Below are 20,019 nucleotides of genomic sequence, written 5' to 3'. Positions count from 1 at the left end.
TAGCAACCAAAATCTTATTCTCTGAACCAGCATGCTTAACCATTAATATGCTGATTCAACCATTTCCTGCAGAAGAAGGAAGTGTTTCCCTGCATGGTAATATGCATGCTATGTCTGGCATGGTGCATATTGTTTTGTAACTAATTTTTAAGCAAAATCATATTTAACGTTCATTTTTCCTAAGACAAACAAGAAAATCAATATTAAGCCAGTGTACATTGACATTTACCATGCAAGACTATGAGGATATAGACGATGAGGATTTCATTGTCTCAATTAATGCAGATTCCAACAGTACAAAAAGCATTCTGCAGTCGTCACTGCAATGCATGATTTCTAATCTAATGTTTATATTACATGATTGTGTTGGAGGGAAATTAAAAGTCATGGGGGAGAAATTCAGTGGGGGTGACTACTTCTTGCTCAAGTTTCTTGTAGCCAGTGATAATATTGTTAGATAATTTAATAGCATCTGTCTAAAGAACAAAAAATGATGTGACCAGAGGGCATGATATAGCACTGTCTCAAGCTGCTAATGAGGACCAAATGGAAACTAATGACTAAATGCTGAACATGAGCTTGTGGCATTTTTGTTTAAAGGACATACAAAACAAAGTACCAAAAAAACAATGGCAAAAAAATTTGTTTTAAATCAAAGCATGACTATTGCCAGGTGAAACTAATTAAGTCCATGTTTCTTACTTTATTAAACACCTTTCAGAAAGACTCCTGAGGGGAGAGATTGTGGGGAAGATACCTGCTTTATGCTAGCCCCTTTCACTGTTGGCAAAAGTGGAACAAGGAGGTCTTGGGAGATGCAAGTCTGAGGAAAAAATGAATGTGAAGTAGTTCTGTTTCCAGTGAACAGAATTCTGAAAATCCAAAGAGTTCTCAGTCTCAGTAGCAACTGTCCTTGCCCCTATCATTTTGAGCCTTACAGCTAATCAGATAGGGATACAGATTCTTAAAGACATCTTGAGTTATGAACACTCAAACCACTACCATAATTCCTTAATACATGCTTCTCATTTTTTTCCTTCATCAAAGGGATTCTATTCTTGTGCTTGACCATTTCACTTTTTGCATCTTTTTCTTTTCTACTTTTATCTTTTTAGACTCTAACTAAGCAATAACAAGACTGGGTTTCACTTAAATTGGAAAACGTGTTAATCCCCATTTCAGCTGAAGGCATTTTAAATTTCACTTCACTATACATGGCACATCCCCAGACATGTAAAATTCTACGGGCTTGTTCCAAAGTATCTCCTTACCTGATTCAGCTGATCTGCTGAATACCTCATTGAAAGCAAAACACTACTGCAATGGACAAAAAAAAAAAAAAGTACTGTGATTTTTAAGCTATTTAGCCAGTATGCCCCATCATAATTACAGATTTATTAGAAAAGAGTGAGGGAGAATGTATATAAAGGTATAGTCAGCCTCACAGACAGAGAGCGCACTGGAGAGGTAGACTGTAGTTTTCTATTCTGTGAGGTTTTGTTAGCTACATAATTTTATCTGTGGTCAATTCCTTCCTTTTCTTAATTGTGTAATTATACCTTAAGAGTTTTTCCCTGTTATAGCCAAATATTTATATGAGTTCATAAGTACAGGTACCAAAGTATTGTCCAGCCAGTTTTCTTCTGGTTTTCTGTGTCAGAAAACATAACACAAACTTAGGTCTAGAGTGGTGTTAAAATAAGTTAGCCTGTTGTATTCACATCCGGCTCAACTGAGTGAATTTTCTTTCAAGTCACTACAATAAAACCAGCAATCATTGAATACCCTTCCATATATACTGGAAGGAAGTGGTAGTGTTATAATTTAAGTAGACTATTGTGCTTTATCTCCTGCTCTTATCCTTGGCCACCGACTTTCACTTGTATAGTATCTGAGAAATATCTTAGTATTTGTTATTATGTACATTTTGCTGCTGTCAGAAATTAATGTCCACTGAACATCTGGCTCAGAAAAGCAGGTTTTTGAGATAGCAACTTACAATAATTGCTTATAGAGGAAATCTCTGTTCTTGAGTCCATAGCATCTTTATAAAGTAAAGAGCTGTCCTTACAACTTTTACAGAAAAGCTATTAGGTCTACTTTTATTTGACAGTATCAAGTGTATTTAGCACTATTTCTGACATCTTAAGAAAAGCTGTGCTCTTGATGCTCTTGGCAACTTGGCATTTACCCTGGCTGATAATAGCGATAACTGCTCCAACAAGCTAGGGTCTGTGTCAACAATAGCTCACTGTAATTGAATTTGAATAAAAATAGTATTGAAAGAAAAAAAAAAGCCGAAACGTACAAATTGGAACGGATACAAACTGTGGAAAATACTGCTTATAATATTATTATGACAGATTTTTTCCTGGAGGACCCATACCACTCACTATTCTAGGCTGAATGGAGGTAAAATTGTATTATAATGTGATCTTACAAAAAATAGGAGAGTAATTTTATCAGGTTTATTCAATAAAATATTTATTACAACTTTTGCTGAGGTTGAAATATATCAATAGCCAAATGAAGTGTGTGATAATATGCTATAATATCTAACTTGATAGAAAAAAATATTTTTTTTTTGGCCTCCTGAAGCAGGAATTGATTATTTAGCTTGCTTGCAATCTGCATTGTTTCAGTGAAAACATGCTCAAGATATGCCTTAAGACTATTCACCAGGTCATGTAGTCTCCATCCTTAGAGGTTTTGAAGACCAGCAGGATAAAGCAGAGCAACCTGGGCTGATCTTATGGCTGACCCTGCTTTGAGCAGGGATTGGGCCAGAAACCTTCTGAGATCCTTTCCAACCCAAATTATTCTAGAACTCCTGGTAACTTAAATAACTGGAAAGAGGTAAAAACATACTTAATGAGGATTTCAATTGGAGGGGAAAAAAAGAAAAAAAGCTTTATGTAAATACTAATGTAAATACTTACCTGTTACCACCTACATGTTTCAAGTTTGTTCTGAAAGCATCGATCCTCCCCTCTCTGGAAATTTTTATGATCTAGCTTCTCTTTTGGGAAGTTGCTCATTTTCTCACGCAGTTTTCTCTTATGACTGTAGAAAACTGCTATTAGTTCTTAATCTTCATGCAATATCATAACATATATCTATTGTGTTCTTACTGACCGTATTTCCACCAGCAAGAAGATCAAATGAGAGCTAGTCAAATGTATTAAGGGTAGGTCAGCCTTTCCTGCGCACCTTTTGTTAGACACTGCTGAATTTATTGAATAAAAATGATGTTCCTTCCAAATTTGATGTATTAAATTCAACAGGCAAAGCTGAAACTATATTTATATTGCTTCCAGGTCAGGACCCTTTTTTGCTGGGGTCTTACCTTCCTTTCTTGCCATTAGTCTACAGATCGCATTAATATATTACAACTCTTTCTTCCAATTAATCTACGTTAGAAACTGGTCTTGCATTTGAGAGAAAGTATTTGGGGCATAGGAAAACCAAAAAGACCTCACCAACAGCTTATAGAATAAAAAAGTAACAGATGAGAAAGTTAGGAGTCTAGAAATTAGAAATTTTACATTTGAGCTATGTTGCTGTCCCAAATTATTTTAAAATATTGTTATGCCAAAAGGTACATATTAGAAAAAGAAAAAAATTCTTTGTTCTACCATCACTTGATTTATGAAATGTCACAGCAGTAGCCAGTAAAAATGAAATAGCATTTTCACTTAATGGCTTGAAATACAGGGAATAACAAAGGATGTTTTCAGAACTTTAGAGACTTGAAAGAAAACAACACGTGAAAATTCAAAGATGGGGTATCAATCTGATATATTGTTTAAAATGTATAAGAAAATAATTCCAGATGAAGAATAAAAAGCTCGGTAGTATACTAGTAAAGGTATCAGAGCTTTATTGCTCCACTGAACAGGGCAAACTGTTCTGCCAGTCCTGACTTTGTTCTTTTACTAATTGTGTTAAGTTCAGATTCAAGTTCACTGTAACACTAAGTGAAAGAGTATAAGGAAACTCTAAATAGCTGGCTAATAATTGAGCTGCATATTGAATGAGGAAGTAAGAGGCGCATATGAGCTCTACTGCTTTGTGGCATCCCATGGGGGCTTCATGCTGAGCAACTTTATGGGCATATTGTAACACCAGGCCACTCTAAATTTTTTTATAGATGAATTTGGGATCCTTGAGGTGAATGAAGAAAACATAGTAAGACAAAAAATTAGTCCTGACTTACAACCTTGTTCCTTTGTGCTTTTCTCACTGCTTCACTGTGTTCCGATTGAACATTTTGGCTCCTGCAGTATCGCAATGCTGGAACTTTCCAGGAAACTATCTTACACTGCTTGTAAATCCACTATGACAAGATATATGAATAGACTGAGTTGGCTGTACTGCTAGATGATTTTACTAGGTCAAGCATCTCAGCCAGGAAGATCAAAAGTCCACCCTAAGCCACTGTACTAGCACATGTAAGGGGAGGTGGGGTGTCTAAGTAGTGGAATAAGAAGGAATTTCTGGCTTTATATGTAGTTTTCTGTAAACTGAATGATCCAGCAAGAAAGACTGGAGGCAATCTGATGTGAATGTCCTCTCTGAGACAGTCACGAAAATCATGACTCAGAACAAGCATTTTAATCTTTAAATTATTTTTACGGTGTATTGTTCTGAAAGATATTTCTGTATGTTTTTCAGTAGTGCCAGGCAATGGGACGAGAGGCAAGAGGCATAAACTTAATACACAGGAAGCTCCACCTGAGCATGAGGAAGAACTTTGCAGTGAAGGTGACTGAACGCTGGAATATGTTGCCCAAAGAGGCTGTGAACTCTCCTTCCCTGGAGATACTAAAGAGATACTAAAGAGTTGTCTGGACATAATCCCGAGTAGGGTACTCTAGCTGACCCTACTTGAGTAGGGATGTTGGACTAGATGACCTCCGGTGGTCACTTCCAACCTCAGCCATCCTGTGATTCTGTGGTTGTCAAACACTAGGCTGCCCCGGGAAGTTGCTGAGTCACCATCCCTAGAGATATTTAAATGACATGTAGACATGGTGCTTAGGGACATGATTTAGTGGTAGAGTTGGCAGTGCTGCATTAATGATTGGAATCCATGATCTTAAAGGTCTTTTGCAACCTTAATTATTCTATGTTTGGTTTATAACTCTTGATAGAAGCATACATCAGTCTTTACATATGTTTTGAATTATGCTTCATGACCCAAAAAAGAAGCACAAAATTCTCCAGTGTATTGGACAAAATAGAGAACTTTCTGCAGAAAGCTGTAGTTGTGATGTCCAAAATAACTGATGGTTTTTATTACTCCAATTAAATTACTTTGTAGCAAGAATCAATTTCTGCTTGTTTCCTACCTAGCCTGAACCTCTTTTGGTAGTCTACAAGCTGAGAGTCTACAAATCTGCAACCTGCTATCTCTATATTTTACATTACCCTCTAATATGTAAACAGTATGGTTCACGAATAGGCAACATTGGCAAGTTTGGGATCTATAATTATTGATGTTTGGTTAGATCAATATACATCCATTATAAACATAATTCCAAATTGTAGAATATAATATGTTTTTGTTCAGATTATATCTTTATTCTCTATCTGCAAGTAGCTTTCTGGTTTATTGAATAAATAAAAGGCATGTGCCTTTAATAGCACATTATGGGGCATCAATAGATGGGCTTATTTTTTAGCTTTCTGAAAAATGTTTTCTTAAAAATATGTTTTATTTTAGCTTTTTTTATTTTGTTGAGGACAGTTCAAACTTCAAATTATCATTAAATTTTAAGTAAAGCTTCAAGGCCTTAGGAGTTTAGTACTCAGAATCCTGGTTCCTGGCATACCATATGGTCCAATAATAAAACTCCCTAAAGAGCTTCCTGAGCTTCCAGGACTAGTTATATATCTCTCATGTGAGTGCATGTGCATATGTCCTGAAAATGTGACTCTGCATGTATTTGCAGGTCCATCCTGCACAGGGGTTACAATTCTCATAGCTGAATTCATGAATTGTTTTAATGCAATTTTGAAGTACCTTGCTTGGCTAGACAGTGAGAATACATTCTCTTTGTAGTGCGATCTAAGGGTGCAGCAAGAGCAGATAACGGTATGCAGTAACATATTCCCCAAATTATGAATAAGGTCTTTTAAAACTGAGAGACTGACATACTGCAAAATATTAAAAAATAATATTTTTCAAGAACTCAGTTCCTGTGTTTTCTATATTTATGGAGCTGTGGCTCTCTGAAAAAGAAAAGGCAGCACACATTTTTATGCTTAGTGGCATGCTCATGGTTTGAGCTCTCCTGCCCGCTCAACAGAGAAGCAGGTGATCCTCTGATCGCAGCAGACCACAGCTGCCTTCCAGGCCGGCACCTGCCTGGGCACTACAGAGGTAAAGGGAGGATGCAGAACGCTGTGGCAGTAAAGCCAGCATGGAGCAGGTTATATGACATGTTTCAGCAAGTCACATCTGCCCTAGGGTCAACAGGGTAGGCCAGAAATGGGATCACCAGACCTGGTCTTTCTCCTTGCATTTTCACCATGTATTTGCAAAGACAGATCTTCTGCTCTGAATAGATGAGTATCTAAAACATGAACCAAAATGGGTCAAAACTGAAGGTAATGTTTGAACAAATATCCTCAGTCTGGGAACAGAAGGTTTTCAGTACAAATCTTGAGGATTATCACTGTGGTAGAAATGGAAAGAACTAGCTTCCACCAAAGAGGTAGAACATGACTAAGATAAAATTACAGCGATATTTTTGTCTGCATGTATGTATGTGTGCCTCTCTATTTCTTCACATTCTGAAGCATTCTGAACTGGTATGACATAGAGACACAGAGCTTTCCTGAGCATCTGTGCTAAATGAACACTGTAAAAGAGGTTTCCCTAGCAACCCAAACCATATGTAATAGCTTAAAATAGCTTTTCTCCAACTCCTAGGATTTCTTAGTGGTTTGCTCACAATTTCCATTCAAATCAAGATATATTTGCCCAGTTCAAAAAGGTTCTTCATTTTCTCAAGTTCTGTTAAAATGAACAGGATTTGAAAATGATCATTTCTTGCAAGAATGCCTCATTTCCTCTCGACTTCTAATTTATCAGGTAAACTGCAAAAAGCATAGCAAATGGTGACAGTGGCTGTCCACTTTATCAAATGCTTGCTGTTCAAAACATTTTGTTATAAGTATATTGGTGGCTCCTACTGCTTATTGGAACAGGAAGAGGAGTAGTAGTTGATTTTTGTGATATCGTGAGAAGATAAACTGTGCAACTGTGTAGTATAATGCATCAATCATAATTTTCATGCATTCCACTTTGCATTTTAGCAGCAGTTTGCAGGCAGATTCAGATATTTGAAAACATGGATCTGTTCTTATTGTGTCCCTAGGAAAATAGCTATCAAATGCTACCTTTACCATGAGTAAACTGTGATACCAAGATGCTAAGGGATTTCTCCAAGCAACAAATCTGAGACATAACCCATGGATATCTATTTTCAGTTTTTAATTCAACTAGTTGTAAAATAATACATTTACAAAATCAGAAGCTGGCTGAGAGCACTTGAATCTGATTAAATCAAGTGTTAATACACAAGATACCTACATTCTTGTCCAAAGATTTTCAAAATATATACAGCAAAACTGAAGAAAGAACTAGGTATCAGATGTTGATCTCTCTTCCAATAAATATGTTTGTTTAATTAAGAGAACTATGGAGCAAACTTTTAATCATGTACTCTTCATGTGCTGTTTCATTTCTAAACAAGGTGGCCTTTTGCAACTGGAGAACGCAGCATGAGAATACAGACCCTATTTCCTGACAAAACATTTTTAAACTGTAGTCATTTAGATACTGTATCATATATTTCAACCTCAGGTGAAGTACTGGCTACAAGATAAGGTGTTCCTTTAAATACTTCTACTTATCTTTCTTGTTACCTGTGAGCAGCAGACAGACTTTCTGTGAAATATCCTCTTACCATACAGGATGGAAACTAAAATGAAGTGAAGGATATTTAATGATAATAATTATTGGATGGGCAGAATTGTTGGAAGGAGTCAGGCTTTAAGGTCTTGTTCTATCTATTTTGATTATTATTGAACTGAGTTTTGACTATGAAGCACTTGCTTGGAAAAGGAGGGAAGGGGGTGGACTGGGAGATTTGCTCTCAGAGCTGCGTGGGAGGTTTTCGTGTCAATGTATCTGACGATAGAGTCACTGAGGTGGTGTATGATTCCAGAGAGGAGGAAATTTTGTAACAGCCTTGGTTTTGAGGTTATTTTAAAAATTTATTTCTTATACCTACCATAAACTGTCTCTTACAGCTTCATCTTTGTATTCATTTAGCCTGCATACCTACAAGTATGTCTTACACAAGCCATGTTCTTTATCTTATCACCTGATATAGTCATTCTCTAAATATAGTATTATTTTATTCTAGCAGAATGAAAAGAGCTAAACTAAACTGGTATATACTGGGCTAACTGAGCTGTATAACTATAACAAACAAGTCCATTTATTTCTTTGAATATGAAAAAAATTAGTAATGTTCCTCATTACAGTATTTCAAATAGATCAAAGTAAACAATTTAGCCACGAAACAGTGGTGAAAATAAATTGGTAATTTCTTTCGGAATGCTGTCTAGCAATAACTTTCAAATCAAGCAAACTCTCCCCCTTTTCCAAGAATGCTTCAGCAACCATACGATTTCCTGTTGATCTTACAATTGCATATGCTCAGTACATCTGTAAAAACTGCTCTGCATTGGTCACATGTGTTTAATCATCTCCTTAACTTTTTCTGGAGACATTAAGAAGTGATTTTAAGAACAGTAATAACTCTTTAAAAAGTAATTTACCAGCTGTCTTTGCTGAGAGCAAGCTGTATGGAGTAGAAATGAGAAGATAATTGAATCATAAATAAATTGTTTTGAAATGAATAGAATTGTCCTAGTTCCTTAAATTACTATTAAATGGTATTTTTTTTCCCCTTGCCTGTAATAATTAATCTTTGAAGGCTATGCCTTCATATTAAATGTAAGCCTGTAAAATATTGTGTGGTTTTAGTAAGTCATATAATCTCTCATTATAGCCTTCTTGGTGAGGGGATGGGGTTACACTTGATGACATCCAGAGGACCACTCCTTCCACAAGCTAAATAAATTTAATTTCAAAATACAAATGTACTTCTTCCTTTATTTTTTAATAACTGTTGCAACCCACTTTAATTTTGCATACTTTTGCCTTTTCAAGTTCCACATAAGATGTCATAATAGGACAAAGTAGGAATAAAATTTGCTGAGGTGCCTTTGAGACATGTTAATTCTAATTTCTGTACTAAGCTCTTGTATGAGGCAACAGCATTTGTTTAGTCAGAATGGCCTCACTGGTCACTGTTCACTGCATTTGCAGATTAGCTAGAAGGTCCTATCACTCTTTGTGGATTACCAGCTTCTGGGATAAAGGTAATTCTCCTCTTAGATTTTATTCCTGCATCAGATGCCACTTGCTATAACTTCACAATTATGTACACTTAGCAAACATTAGATATCAAAGGAAAATTTTCTTGGTTACTCTCACCTGTCGTTTTTCAACCATTCATGAGGGAATTTCCATAAAATACTATAAAAATTCAGCTTAATGTCACTCATTATCTCATGTGGTACATGTGCCTTTGTTCAGTTCATAAGTAAAGCTGAAGTAAAACCAGCAGATGCAGCATCTCAACCATGCCAACGGGGTGTTCATAAACCAGCATTGCCTAGAGTGTCACCCTTGCTCCCCTGCTGCAAACTGATCTTCCATTGTGCTAAGGCATTGAAAGGCCACGTGAACTGTTCAAGTATCACTTCTGGGAGGAGATCAGCAATGATATCTGAAATAACCCATTTCAAATGCCTCCAGTTTCAAATTCATATTTTGACCTTTAGTTAAAGGTCATGTTTAGAAGGCAATTAGGTTTTGCTTGTCCCTGAGGTAGCTGTGAAGCATTTTGGTTATCCATAGCAGACTGGCATAAAATCATCTTTTAAAAATGCACTGCTGGAGTATATATAAAGTTGTTATAAGTATTAAAGAAGCCTCAAAATTCTCCACAAGTCAGGAACATAATTTCATAGCTCTTCTTGCCAAATTCTGCAGTGTAAAAGTAATCTAATTATTATTTCTAAGCACTTAGAATTGAAAGAGAAGTCAGCAAGAACCTCTCAAGAATTTAACATGTCAAAATAAATGGAAGTCCTTTACTAGTATGTTGTAGTAGGCATTATGGAGAACAGAAAAGAAGTAGATGTTATTTGTATCTTGGACATGAGACCTTGATTCTGTCTCATATCAGGTAGTACTAAGTTCAACCTGAAGAACTGTTTGGAGTCAACCACTATCGAATGGGTGCAGAACTGGTTTGAAATCATACCTTTAAAGCAATTGTCATCAGCTCACTGATAAATAGGAAGCTAAATCAAACTATTTCCGTAAGAAACTTTTCACTGAAGTTCAACTATGACTTTTCATAAATTTTCTAAATTACTTGGAGGGAGGAGAAAATAAAAAGGCGGCTTTGATAGGAACCTTAGAACAATTGAAGATCATGCCAAGCTGGGAATAGCTGCAAGTATATTGGAGCATAGGATCAGAAATTAATATTAAATCAGTAAACTGGAGACATTAAGTAGGATCAGAACTGAATATTAACTCAGCACATTGGAGGCATTATCTGATAAATGTAAGATGGAATTCATTTGTGCAAAGCATTATTTAGGAACAAAAAACTGCAAAAGTGTACAGATGGTTAAGGAACAGGCCTTCGATACAGGGTCAGGAGTTTCACATGAATCACACACTAAGCATAAGCAATAACACCATGTTGTTGACAAAAAAACCACTGAGCAGGATATTCAAACAGATTTTTAGACAGAATGACATGTAAGTAATCCTGCCCTCTACACTAGAATTGTCAGTCTTTAACCAGAACATACCCAGATCTGACCACAGTCCTGTACGTACAGACAGACATGCTGGAGAGAGTCAGGAGAGCAATGGAAATTGTCATAGTTGTCTAGCATGGGATTTCTGAAAAAAGATTGCAAGAATTGCAGCTCTTTAGACTTGCAGCAGTTTTCAAACATAAACGAATGCCGTAAAGAAGAATAGTGTAGAAATAAGAAGAATAAGGGGAACAGTATGCTATTATATCCATGAGGGAAAGGTCAAGGAAATAATGAGCTTAAATTGTACTACAGGTAACCAGGGAAGCATCTAAATATAGTTGATCCAACTTTGTCATAGAAGGATTGACATGCCATCTGACTAGATGTCCTGTATTCTTTATTATGTTGGCAAGCCTTTTATTTGTCAAAGTTAAGCTTTTTGAAAGCTCTTTTCTCAACATGATGGAAGTTCAGTGAAAATAAAATTGGAGCACTTCTGTTTTCATTTAAAAATAAAGGCTGCTGCTGTGTGAGATCAGGAATAATCATTTCTAAACTTCTACCTTAGGCATCACAGATGGTTCACAAAACTGAGTTCTTAGTCATGAGGGGAAAACAGTGTCATGACGTACTATTCTGAACGCAGCACTTCTCTGGAAAGGATACGTCATAGTCCTACCATTTATCAGATGCATTGTCATTAATTATCAGTCATTCTTGTGAATCAGTGGTAGGATTCTGCTTATTTGGATACCCAGTACTCCACTCTTAATGCAAAAAACCCTCTCAATCTGGTTTGACCAGAATAATTTATATGTTCCATTTTCACCAGGAAAATTATCACCTGTTTTCTTTTTTTTTTTTTTTTTTAATGATCTTTTGTGTTGAAAAATTAAGCAGACACAATTTTAATGAGTATCTGTTACAAACTTGGGAGGACATGATGAATGTGTAGCATTAGCGCTCTCCCCAGAAAAGTTCTCAGTGGAAGGAAACATGGCAACATGTGTACTTGGCCTCTGCCAGGTTAGCTAACCAAGAAAATGGCATTATGGGTGCAAGAAGTTGGGGTCAGGCACAGGACACTGATTTATTCATTTCCACCTGTTCCGTATCTTCTGAGATACCGCAATAGTTAAAGGGGTATTTTTTCCATGTAGTACCTTTATTTCACATTGGAATGTGAGCCAAGGCTATTATCTTCTACTGGAAATAAAAATAGAACTTCAGGGAAAACCCTCACATAGGGAATGATATCCAAAATAGACATATATTTGTATGTGTTTGTATATGCATATGTCAGAGACGGGAAGGGAAATGGTCTGTTAGTTATGTCCATATGGCTGGCAACGAAAAAAAACAGATGACAATCAGATGAGTTTTTATGTCTTAAGATGAACTATCAAAATAACTGAACATCAGTTAAATAGTCACTATTGCCTCAATTAAGAGGATACGCCTCCCAAATATGTTTCCATGTACTGACTGCTTGGATTATGACGTCAAAAGATGCCATTAAAATTAATTAGAAGTATATTTTGTCTCATATGGGAAAACAGAAAGTGTGTATTTTTAGCAGAACTAGGGCTTGTCAACTGAGCTAGAGTTTGTCAGCAATTTTTTAGCCATATAATTAGAAAAAATGCATAAGTGAAAAATGGTAAATGGATGCTACATTCATTATTGAAATCTAACTGCCTTTGGGCAAGTAGGAAAGGATGTACACACAGAATTTGCCAGCACACTGGTCTTCAGTAGTATACTTATAGGATCATAATATGTCTCCTAGCAAGCATGCATAAATTAATGTGGAAGTGTAGCATTATGTTAATAAACACTAAGCCTACTGCTCCTGTTGAAAGGCCAATACAGTCATGCCTGTGACTCCAAACTTTATCCAGGGAAGTAATCAAGGTAATTAAGTATCATAGATTCTTCTCATGAGGAGGTATCGGTGCTTTTCCTGTTTGCGTGTGCAGGAGTGTGTGTTCTTGTGTTGCATACAAGAGCAAAGTTTTGTTGACTGTCAAACAAAATCTAGCAATCAAATCCTCTGAGGTTTTTTGTGGATGTCTCTGGACCACTGCCAGATCCCTTACTTTCAATGAAATAGAACTGCTTCAAGCTCGTCCTGATGGAGGAGCCTGAACCTCTAAAGATTCCAGAGAGTTAGAGGAGGTCAGAGATGATCACCAACTAGCTAAAGTGCACAAAAATCCAGAAGCAGCACTGGATAAGTCCCCAGGCACACAGGGAGGCTCTACTTAACCTTCTCCAAATAAGCAGTTTATTTATCTGTTATGCACCTTACGTTTATTGGTTGGTCACATCTTAACTGGCTACTGTTACTACAAAAGTAGTGAGTTTTGGTCACTTAAGCTCTCATTTACTTTGTCATTTGTCATGGAGTATCATTCAGGAGCAAGCCTGTAGGTCGGAAGGGTTTCTTCAGATTTTATGCTATTTATTTTGGGTAGAAGAGTACCAAAAAAGATTGAAGAAAGCAGAAACAAGTGTACTTATGATAGTATATTCAAAATGGACTTCTTGTTTGGAACTTACTTACCTTTCCTCCTCCTCCTTACCTTTCCACCCTATTGCATCAAACCCCAGGGTGCAGTGTCTGTATCACTGAAAGCGTGAAGTCCTGAGATTTCTAGAGAGAGGCATTGCAAGTTTTTCTGAAGAAATTGAGGATGTTGTTTTCCGTTTCTAAAACTTTTTCATAGGAAGCATTAAGCTACTAGTAGAAATTGTGTTCATAGTCTGCTGAAGATTGAGGGTTTGGCCTGATTATCTATCCCTTTCTATTATTTTCAACATCCAAGTGGTATGTGGCAGTGCCCTGCTTTACAGTCCAGCTAAAAATGGGACTTCTACAGACAGGCAGAGGTAAACTCTCTGGATTAGAGAACTCTGAAGGTACAGTTCCTTTTATGGAATAAAAGGCAAATTTGATTGAGATTGTGTTTGATGTCCTCAGGTATGAGTGTGAAAGAGCATATGGCTGCAATAATTGTAAGGTTCATTATTCGGTGGCTTTCACAGTGTAAGAAGATGGACTTGGGATCCTGCAAATGCCTGATTTTTCAGATGTGTTAATTAGTATCAGATCCCATTGATTACAATCAGTTGTTTGGAACTTCCTTAAAAGAAAAAGGAGGCCCAATATTATTTGAAAGGATGATTTCAAAGGCATAAGATGAGGCATTGTACTGAAGAGGTGAAAATATATGTGGCAACTAGATAAAGGTAAACACAGATATAAAGCAGCCCAATCAATTAGCATATGAATTCACATGTGGCCTGTGCTGGATGCTGTAGGGCAAGAGAATAGTGATTTATGTAATGATTGGTGATGGTACGTATCTGAGACATTTGAGCTATGTTATTTTTAATGATACATATTATTTTCTTGAATTACATTTTAATTGTAAAGAAAGTCATAACCATTAATAACTTTCTAAACAATTTCTTACAAATTCAGCCTTTTAAGGTGTGTGTTAAGATGCATTTTAACCTGCAACGTGCATAAAACCCGATAACTTTACAGAAAATGCAATTATTTGAATATACCAATACTCATATATACATTCCCAAAACTATTCCAAAAACTGCGAATTTAAACAGCTCAATAGAAGAACTTAAATTTGAATGAATATGAAGGCACATATGAAAGTTTATATATAGCTGGGGAAAATGTCATATCTTATTTTAGAAGCTAGTGGCTTAGTGCCTTCCAAACTGAATTGATTATGCTTTTTTTACCACCTTCTTCACCTGATATAGAATCTTATTTTTATTATTCAGTATTCCTTATTTTTCTTTAAGTTAAATTTACTTTCTTTTTTGAGGAAATTTGTACTGTCATTCGAAACAAACCAGTACACTGGTAAACAAACAGAACTAGCACATTCCCACCTCAATGATTTTATTCTGTAATGATTTTATGTAGTACATATTGACTACTCATACTGTTTTCAAAATGACATTTTGGAATGCATTTTTTTCTGTTCAGTCTGCAGATGTTCCCTACACCAGATGCACAACTTGAAAAATACTAACTGCTAAAAATACACAAACTGTCAGCTTTGTTTTTACTGAGAGAAACTATGACTTCAAGTAAGACAGATCTGTATTTAAATGCAATGTAAGAAACCTAAATTATTCCTAAAGACTGATGGCAATCTCATCAAAAGGTGCAAATAATCACATTACAGAGGCATAATTTGAGTCCAAGGTGGGGTAACATTGTTGCTGTATAGCTAACAACACTGACATCAATTTTGGAAAAATAAAATCATAAAAAATAAAAGGCATGCTTATGAAAATAACTGGTATTAATATTTTCTTCTCTGTATAAACATCTTAAAAATAGCTCTTCCTTTGTGCTTACACATTTCAGGTCTCATAGCTGTAAGGTTTTTTCACCTGACCTTGCAGAAAGTATTTGTCTTAGTATACTAAATAAGCTGTGAAAGTAAAGGGATTTAAAATAAACCTTTAAAAATGGCAAGTAATGGTGCTTCCTTTCCACTTAGTTCAATGTTAATTATACTTGTCAAGAAGGCAGTAAAAATAAGCAGTGAGGAATTTGACAGATCGGTGGCAACCACAGACTATGCACCTCCAGCACTTCCCATTTGTCAAAGTTGCACCCATTGATAAAGTCAGAATGAGGACAATATTTCAGAAGGCTCATTTTTTCATCACATTTACACATAATAAATCAAGAAAAAAAAAAAATGTGCTGTAAACTGTAATAGAGACAGTTTGACAAACTGGCAGATTTTATTTTTATGGAATAGTTATGAAATGATGCTTTTGTTTCATTAAGCAAAGATCAAAATTTCATGACAGTGTTCCTGCTCATTTTTTTAATGTAAATGTGTTCCTATTAGTTTGAGTGTGGGTGTGCACATATAGAAAGTGAGACTAATGCAGTAAGGAACTCAGGTTAAAAACAAAGACAGTTTCAGGGAATAACTTGGATAGAACTATGGCTTTCTAAGTGCAGACTTTAAAACTCCTACCTCTCTGCAGCTTCATCTGAATTTTCTTCTGTGATCATCTGCAACTCCTGTGTGGTTTTATTTGAATCTTCTTTGACACAGTTTTCCTCTGTGCTTGTTTTTGGAATATCCTCATATGATCGAAGCTGTTCGATGAGATGTTGCTGATGCCAGGTTTGAATAGATCGGTGGTGCACCGGGGTTGGACCTGGCACGGGTGCCAGTATATTGTGGTGGACAGGACTGCTGTTTTTCTTCAGCCCATTTCTGTCCCGAGAGTGGTTCTTCAACCTGTTCTGAACCGGTGTCCCTCTGTGCTCATATCCTTCCTGCTGATGGCAGCCCCCCGTGCCTGTGGAGCCTTGCGAGGGGTGACCGAACCACCTCCAGCGGAGCCTCAGGATCTGCTTCACATCAAACTCTTTCTTTCCAGATACTGACATTTTTTTTCAGGGAGAAGAAAAAAAAAAAAAAGAAAAAAGCCTATTCTTTCAGAAAGGAAACGGATTCTTTGTTATCTCTTGTGTTTCAACTCCTCTTCTTAAGAAAAGACAACAAAAGAACAAATACCGGTAGCTCTCTCCCTCTCTCTTCTGATTAATACACTGCAAGCTCTTCAAGCCGATGCTAAGCTGCTGCTAACTGTATAGGTGGGAATCCATACTGACAGGATGATGAGGTCAGACCTTAAACAAGTAAATCAGCTTAGCACAGGAAAGCAGCAACCATAACACTACCCAGCTGCTAGGCTTACACTCTCACAGTACTATAGCACAGCTCTCTAATATATAACCTAGCCTCACATGATCCTAAGGGATCCGAAGCTGCAACTTAAGATGCAGGAAAGCACATACAAATAAAGTGACAAGACTTTCTATCTCACAGGGTTTTCCATCAAGCCTGTTAATAAGCAATGCTGCATTTCACAGAAGATACATAGAACATAGAGTCGTCTTACGCAGATTTTTGGTAACGATTCACTGTGAAACTATCCTGCAGCTCATGTGTTTCCTTAAGGGGTTTGCATTTGTTTATCTTGCTGGGTAAAATTCCTACAAATGGCCTCAGTGTGGTAGCACTTCCCTAAAGGAAAAAGGCAGCATTTGAATACATTGTGCAGAACTGAATGTATTTTCTCACCTACAGATAGATTTCTGGATAAAATTAGAGAGGTATGAGAATAGGGGGAGGGAGCTCATGAAAACCAGAGATGTGCTCCCTGAATGACTCTGTCTGTGGAAAACACACTGTTTCCTGGCTGAGTGCCTGTGTAAACACCCTTTGCCATCTTGCTCTTAATTTCTCACGGACCCTGAAATGAGTGTGGGTTTTTTTGTTTGGGTTTTTTTTTGGGGGGTGGGGTGGGGGGTGGAGGTGTTGTTTTTGTTTTTTTGGTTTGGGGTTTTTTTTCAGCAGACACGTTTCTTTTGCTAGGGTGCTCAGTAAGTGTTCTCAGCAAATTTAGTAGGTGATGTATATTCATTCCCATCCATTTGTTAATAGGCAGGGCTGTGAGAAGTACTCCCTGTGTGTTTTGAAATAACGTACACAGAATGTTTTCATATACAAACTGAAAATAATTAAAAGGAATTAATTACTTTTTCTTACATTCTCCACAGTTTGCTACTGATGATCTGTGCAAGATGTTTTCACAGTTTAATGATGAGCTTTTGTAAGAATCTGACATTTTCTGGAGACACAAATGGTTCAGGTACTTTTTTCTTGCATTACAACTATATAATATTTAATTTAATGTTTCTTTTCAATTTCAGCCTACACATCTATGGATGTTATTCTGTTCAATTTCATAAAAGTAATGAGACCTATAAGTATCTATGTGTATTCCTCAGCATTGGCTACATGGCAATCCGAGATCTATTATAAGAGGGAGTCTCTATATACCAAGTTAATAAAATTATGTATGATAAAATTTTGTCGAGGTGGACAGAGAACATGGTTTCTCGCCACTATCTTAATCAGGTCATTGAGCTACCTCAGCAGCTCTATCGGTTCCTCTTAGCAACAGCTCTAATACATTTAATCTTTATTTTTTCACAGTGTCACAAATCTTCTGTGGGTTTCCTTTCCTTAAATCCCTTTTGCAGAAGTCATCCTTTTCTCTAAGATATCACCAAAGCACATTCCTTGAATTTTACTTGAAAAAGTACAAACAATACTTCTGTTTGTGAATAACTCCATTTCCTTTTAACTCAGTACATGTTTTGGCAGATGGAAAATGTGTCTACCCAAATTTAAAATACTAAACTGAACATTTGCTGAAGAGACTGTCTTGCTCAAAGTCAGCTTGGGTCAGCACAGGGTATGTGTCAAGTAGACCATATGTAGATTATTTTTCACACAGCTTGTTACCATTCTGGCTAAAATGTCAATGTGCTGTACTAGGACAGCGTAAGTGATTTGACAATCCAAAACTGCAGGCCTGAAATTATTAGGAGAAGGTATGTGCATAAAGCTGCACCATGTTTATGCATATATATGCCACATACCTGCTTTCAATCATTTTCAGTCATACATGGTTTCAATCGTTCGATCATAGTCTTCTGGTGAGAAAGCTAAATTCCTTTGAAACCAATACGACGTATTACTTGATCATTTCTTGATAAATAATGTATTTTTAGGTGTATGTCTGACTGGGTTCAAACTTCAAAAATGTGAAAAGATACAAGTTTTCTGTTATTATTATTCCTAATTTGTTTGGACTTATTTAGATAAACAGCCACCATAACAGCATTATTTTTGCCTCTCACAGCTGGAAATCTCCAAAGAACAAGATTTTCTAGGGCTACAGCAAGTCTAGCCAGGGCCACTAAGAGGGTCAGGCAGCTGGAGCATATGATGGATGAGGTAAGGCTGCTAGAATATGATTTGTTCAACCTCATGAAGAAAAGGCTCAGGGGCATCTTAATTGCTGCCTCCAGGTACCTTGTGAGAGAGTACAGAGTAGACAGAGCCAGGCTATTGTAAGCATGCCTAGTGACAGGACTAGAGACAACAGGCACATGTTGGTGCATGGGAAAACCCTTCTGCCTATGAGAGTGATCAGGCAGGTGGGAAGAGATTGCCAAGTGAAGTGAGATGCCAAATGGACCTGGTCGTTTCTAACTGCTCTAACTGGACTTGCTTTGAGCAGTGGTCAGACTAGATGAGCTCCAGAGGTCCTTTCCTGCCTGTTCTGTGACTATGTGACACGCCAGGGAGCATCTGAGATGTTTATCTAGTGGTTACAGTAGAGTAAAACTAATGTGGTGGTTAGTTATGAAGAAGAGATACATTTCTAGAAATCTCAACTCCAGTTTGGGAGCAAAACAGCTAAGAGTCTCTGCCTGCAGTTGTGGAGGATTTCTAATTGTTCACCTCATGAGAGGCTTGCTAGTAATTTGAGGAAAAAGAAGTCTTTATTACCTGAGAAACCTCTATTCAATTCAATGGGAATGAGCTTTTGAGGAAGATCTCTGACCAGGTCAGGAAATTGCACTCAATATGATGGTAGACTGGCATCTAGCAGGAAACTGGGCATAATGTTAAAAGGTTTCTATAAACGTATTGAGCTTCCAGGTAATTTGAAAGATATATATTAATAGTAAGAGTCTAAATAGCTGTTTATACTCATCTTTAAATTACAAGTGTAAATACTTAATACTACATTTGAATTAGCAAATTATAAAATTACCTTTGTCAGAAACTACCTATAAGAAGGAATTGAGAATTTTCTTTCTGTCACAAACCATGTTTTAAATAGGCTTCAAAAACTACTTCTAGCTTCTGCTGCCTCCCATGTTCCTCTGCAATCAAAACACCTTCTAGAAAGGAGTTTTCTAATGCATTTCAAAATGTCTGGGTTTTCTAGCCAATACCTTAGTAATTATTTATTTATTTTTTTTTTAGAATTCAAGCAAGTGGAATATATTCATGCAGTTATATAATGTTTATTCTTCTCTCAAAAGAAACATAACAAATGATTTCTTACTCTTTTTCTGTTTGCCCTGAGCTGGTAATACAGTGCATGTATGAAAAGCCTATTAGGAAAATACCTCTGTTCCCACAAGCCTATCAGAGAATA

The 20,019-nt window shown here is 36.6% G+C and overlaps 1 protein-coding gene across 3 annotated transcripts in view; it reads right to left on the bottom strand.

Annotated features, from left to right (window-relative positions):
• The window catches only part of KLHL4 (kelch like family member 4), a 45,003-nt gene extending 28,079 nt beyond the window's left edge, over window positions 1-16,924 (bottom strand). The window contains exon 1 of one of the 3 annotated variants that reach the window (XM_030497305.1): window positions 15,960-16,924. In XM_030497305.1, the coding sequence (XP_030353165.1) occupies window positions 15,960-16,381 (422 nt within the window). In that variant the 5' untranslated portion in view covers window positions 16,382-16,924. Of the gene's footprint in view, window positions 1-8,320; window positions 8,325-15,959 lie in introns of those variants that run through there. The other 2 variants (XM_030497303.1, XM_030497306.1) reach the window with 2 other exon arrangements.
• Between the last annotated feature and the right edge of the window lie 3,095 nt (window positions 16,925-20,019).

This window comes from Strigops habroptila, chromosome 9 (genome assembly GCF_004027225.2).
Source record: "Strigops habroptila isolate Jane chromosome 9, bStrHab1.2.pri, whole genome shotgun sequence".
NCBI lineage: Eukaryota > Metazoa > Chordata > Aves > Psittaciformes > Psittacidae > Strigops > Strigops habroptila.
Note: the sequence above shows the minus strand (reverse complement) of the source record. Positions and strands in the feature narration are given on the sequence as shown.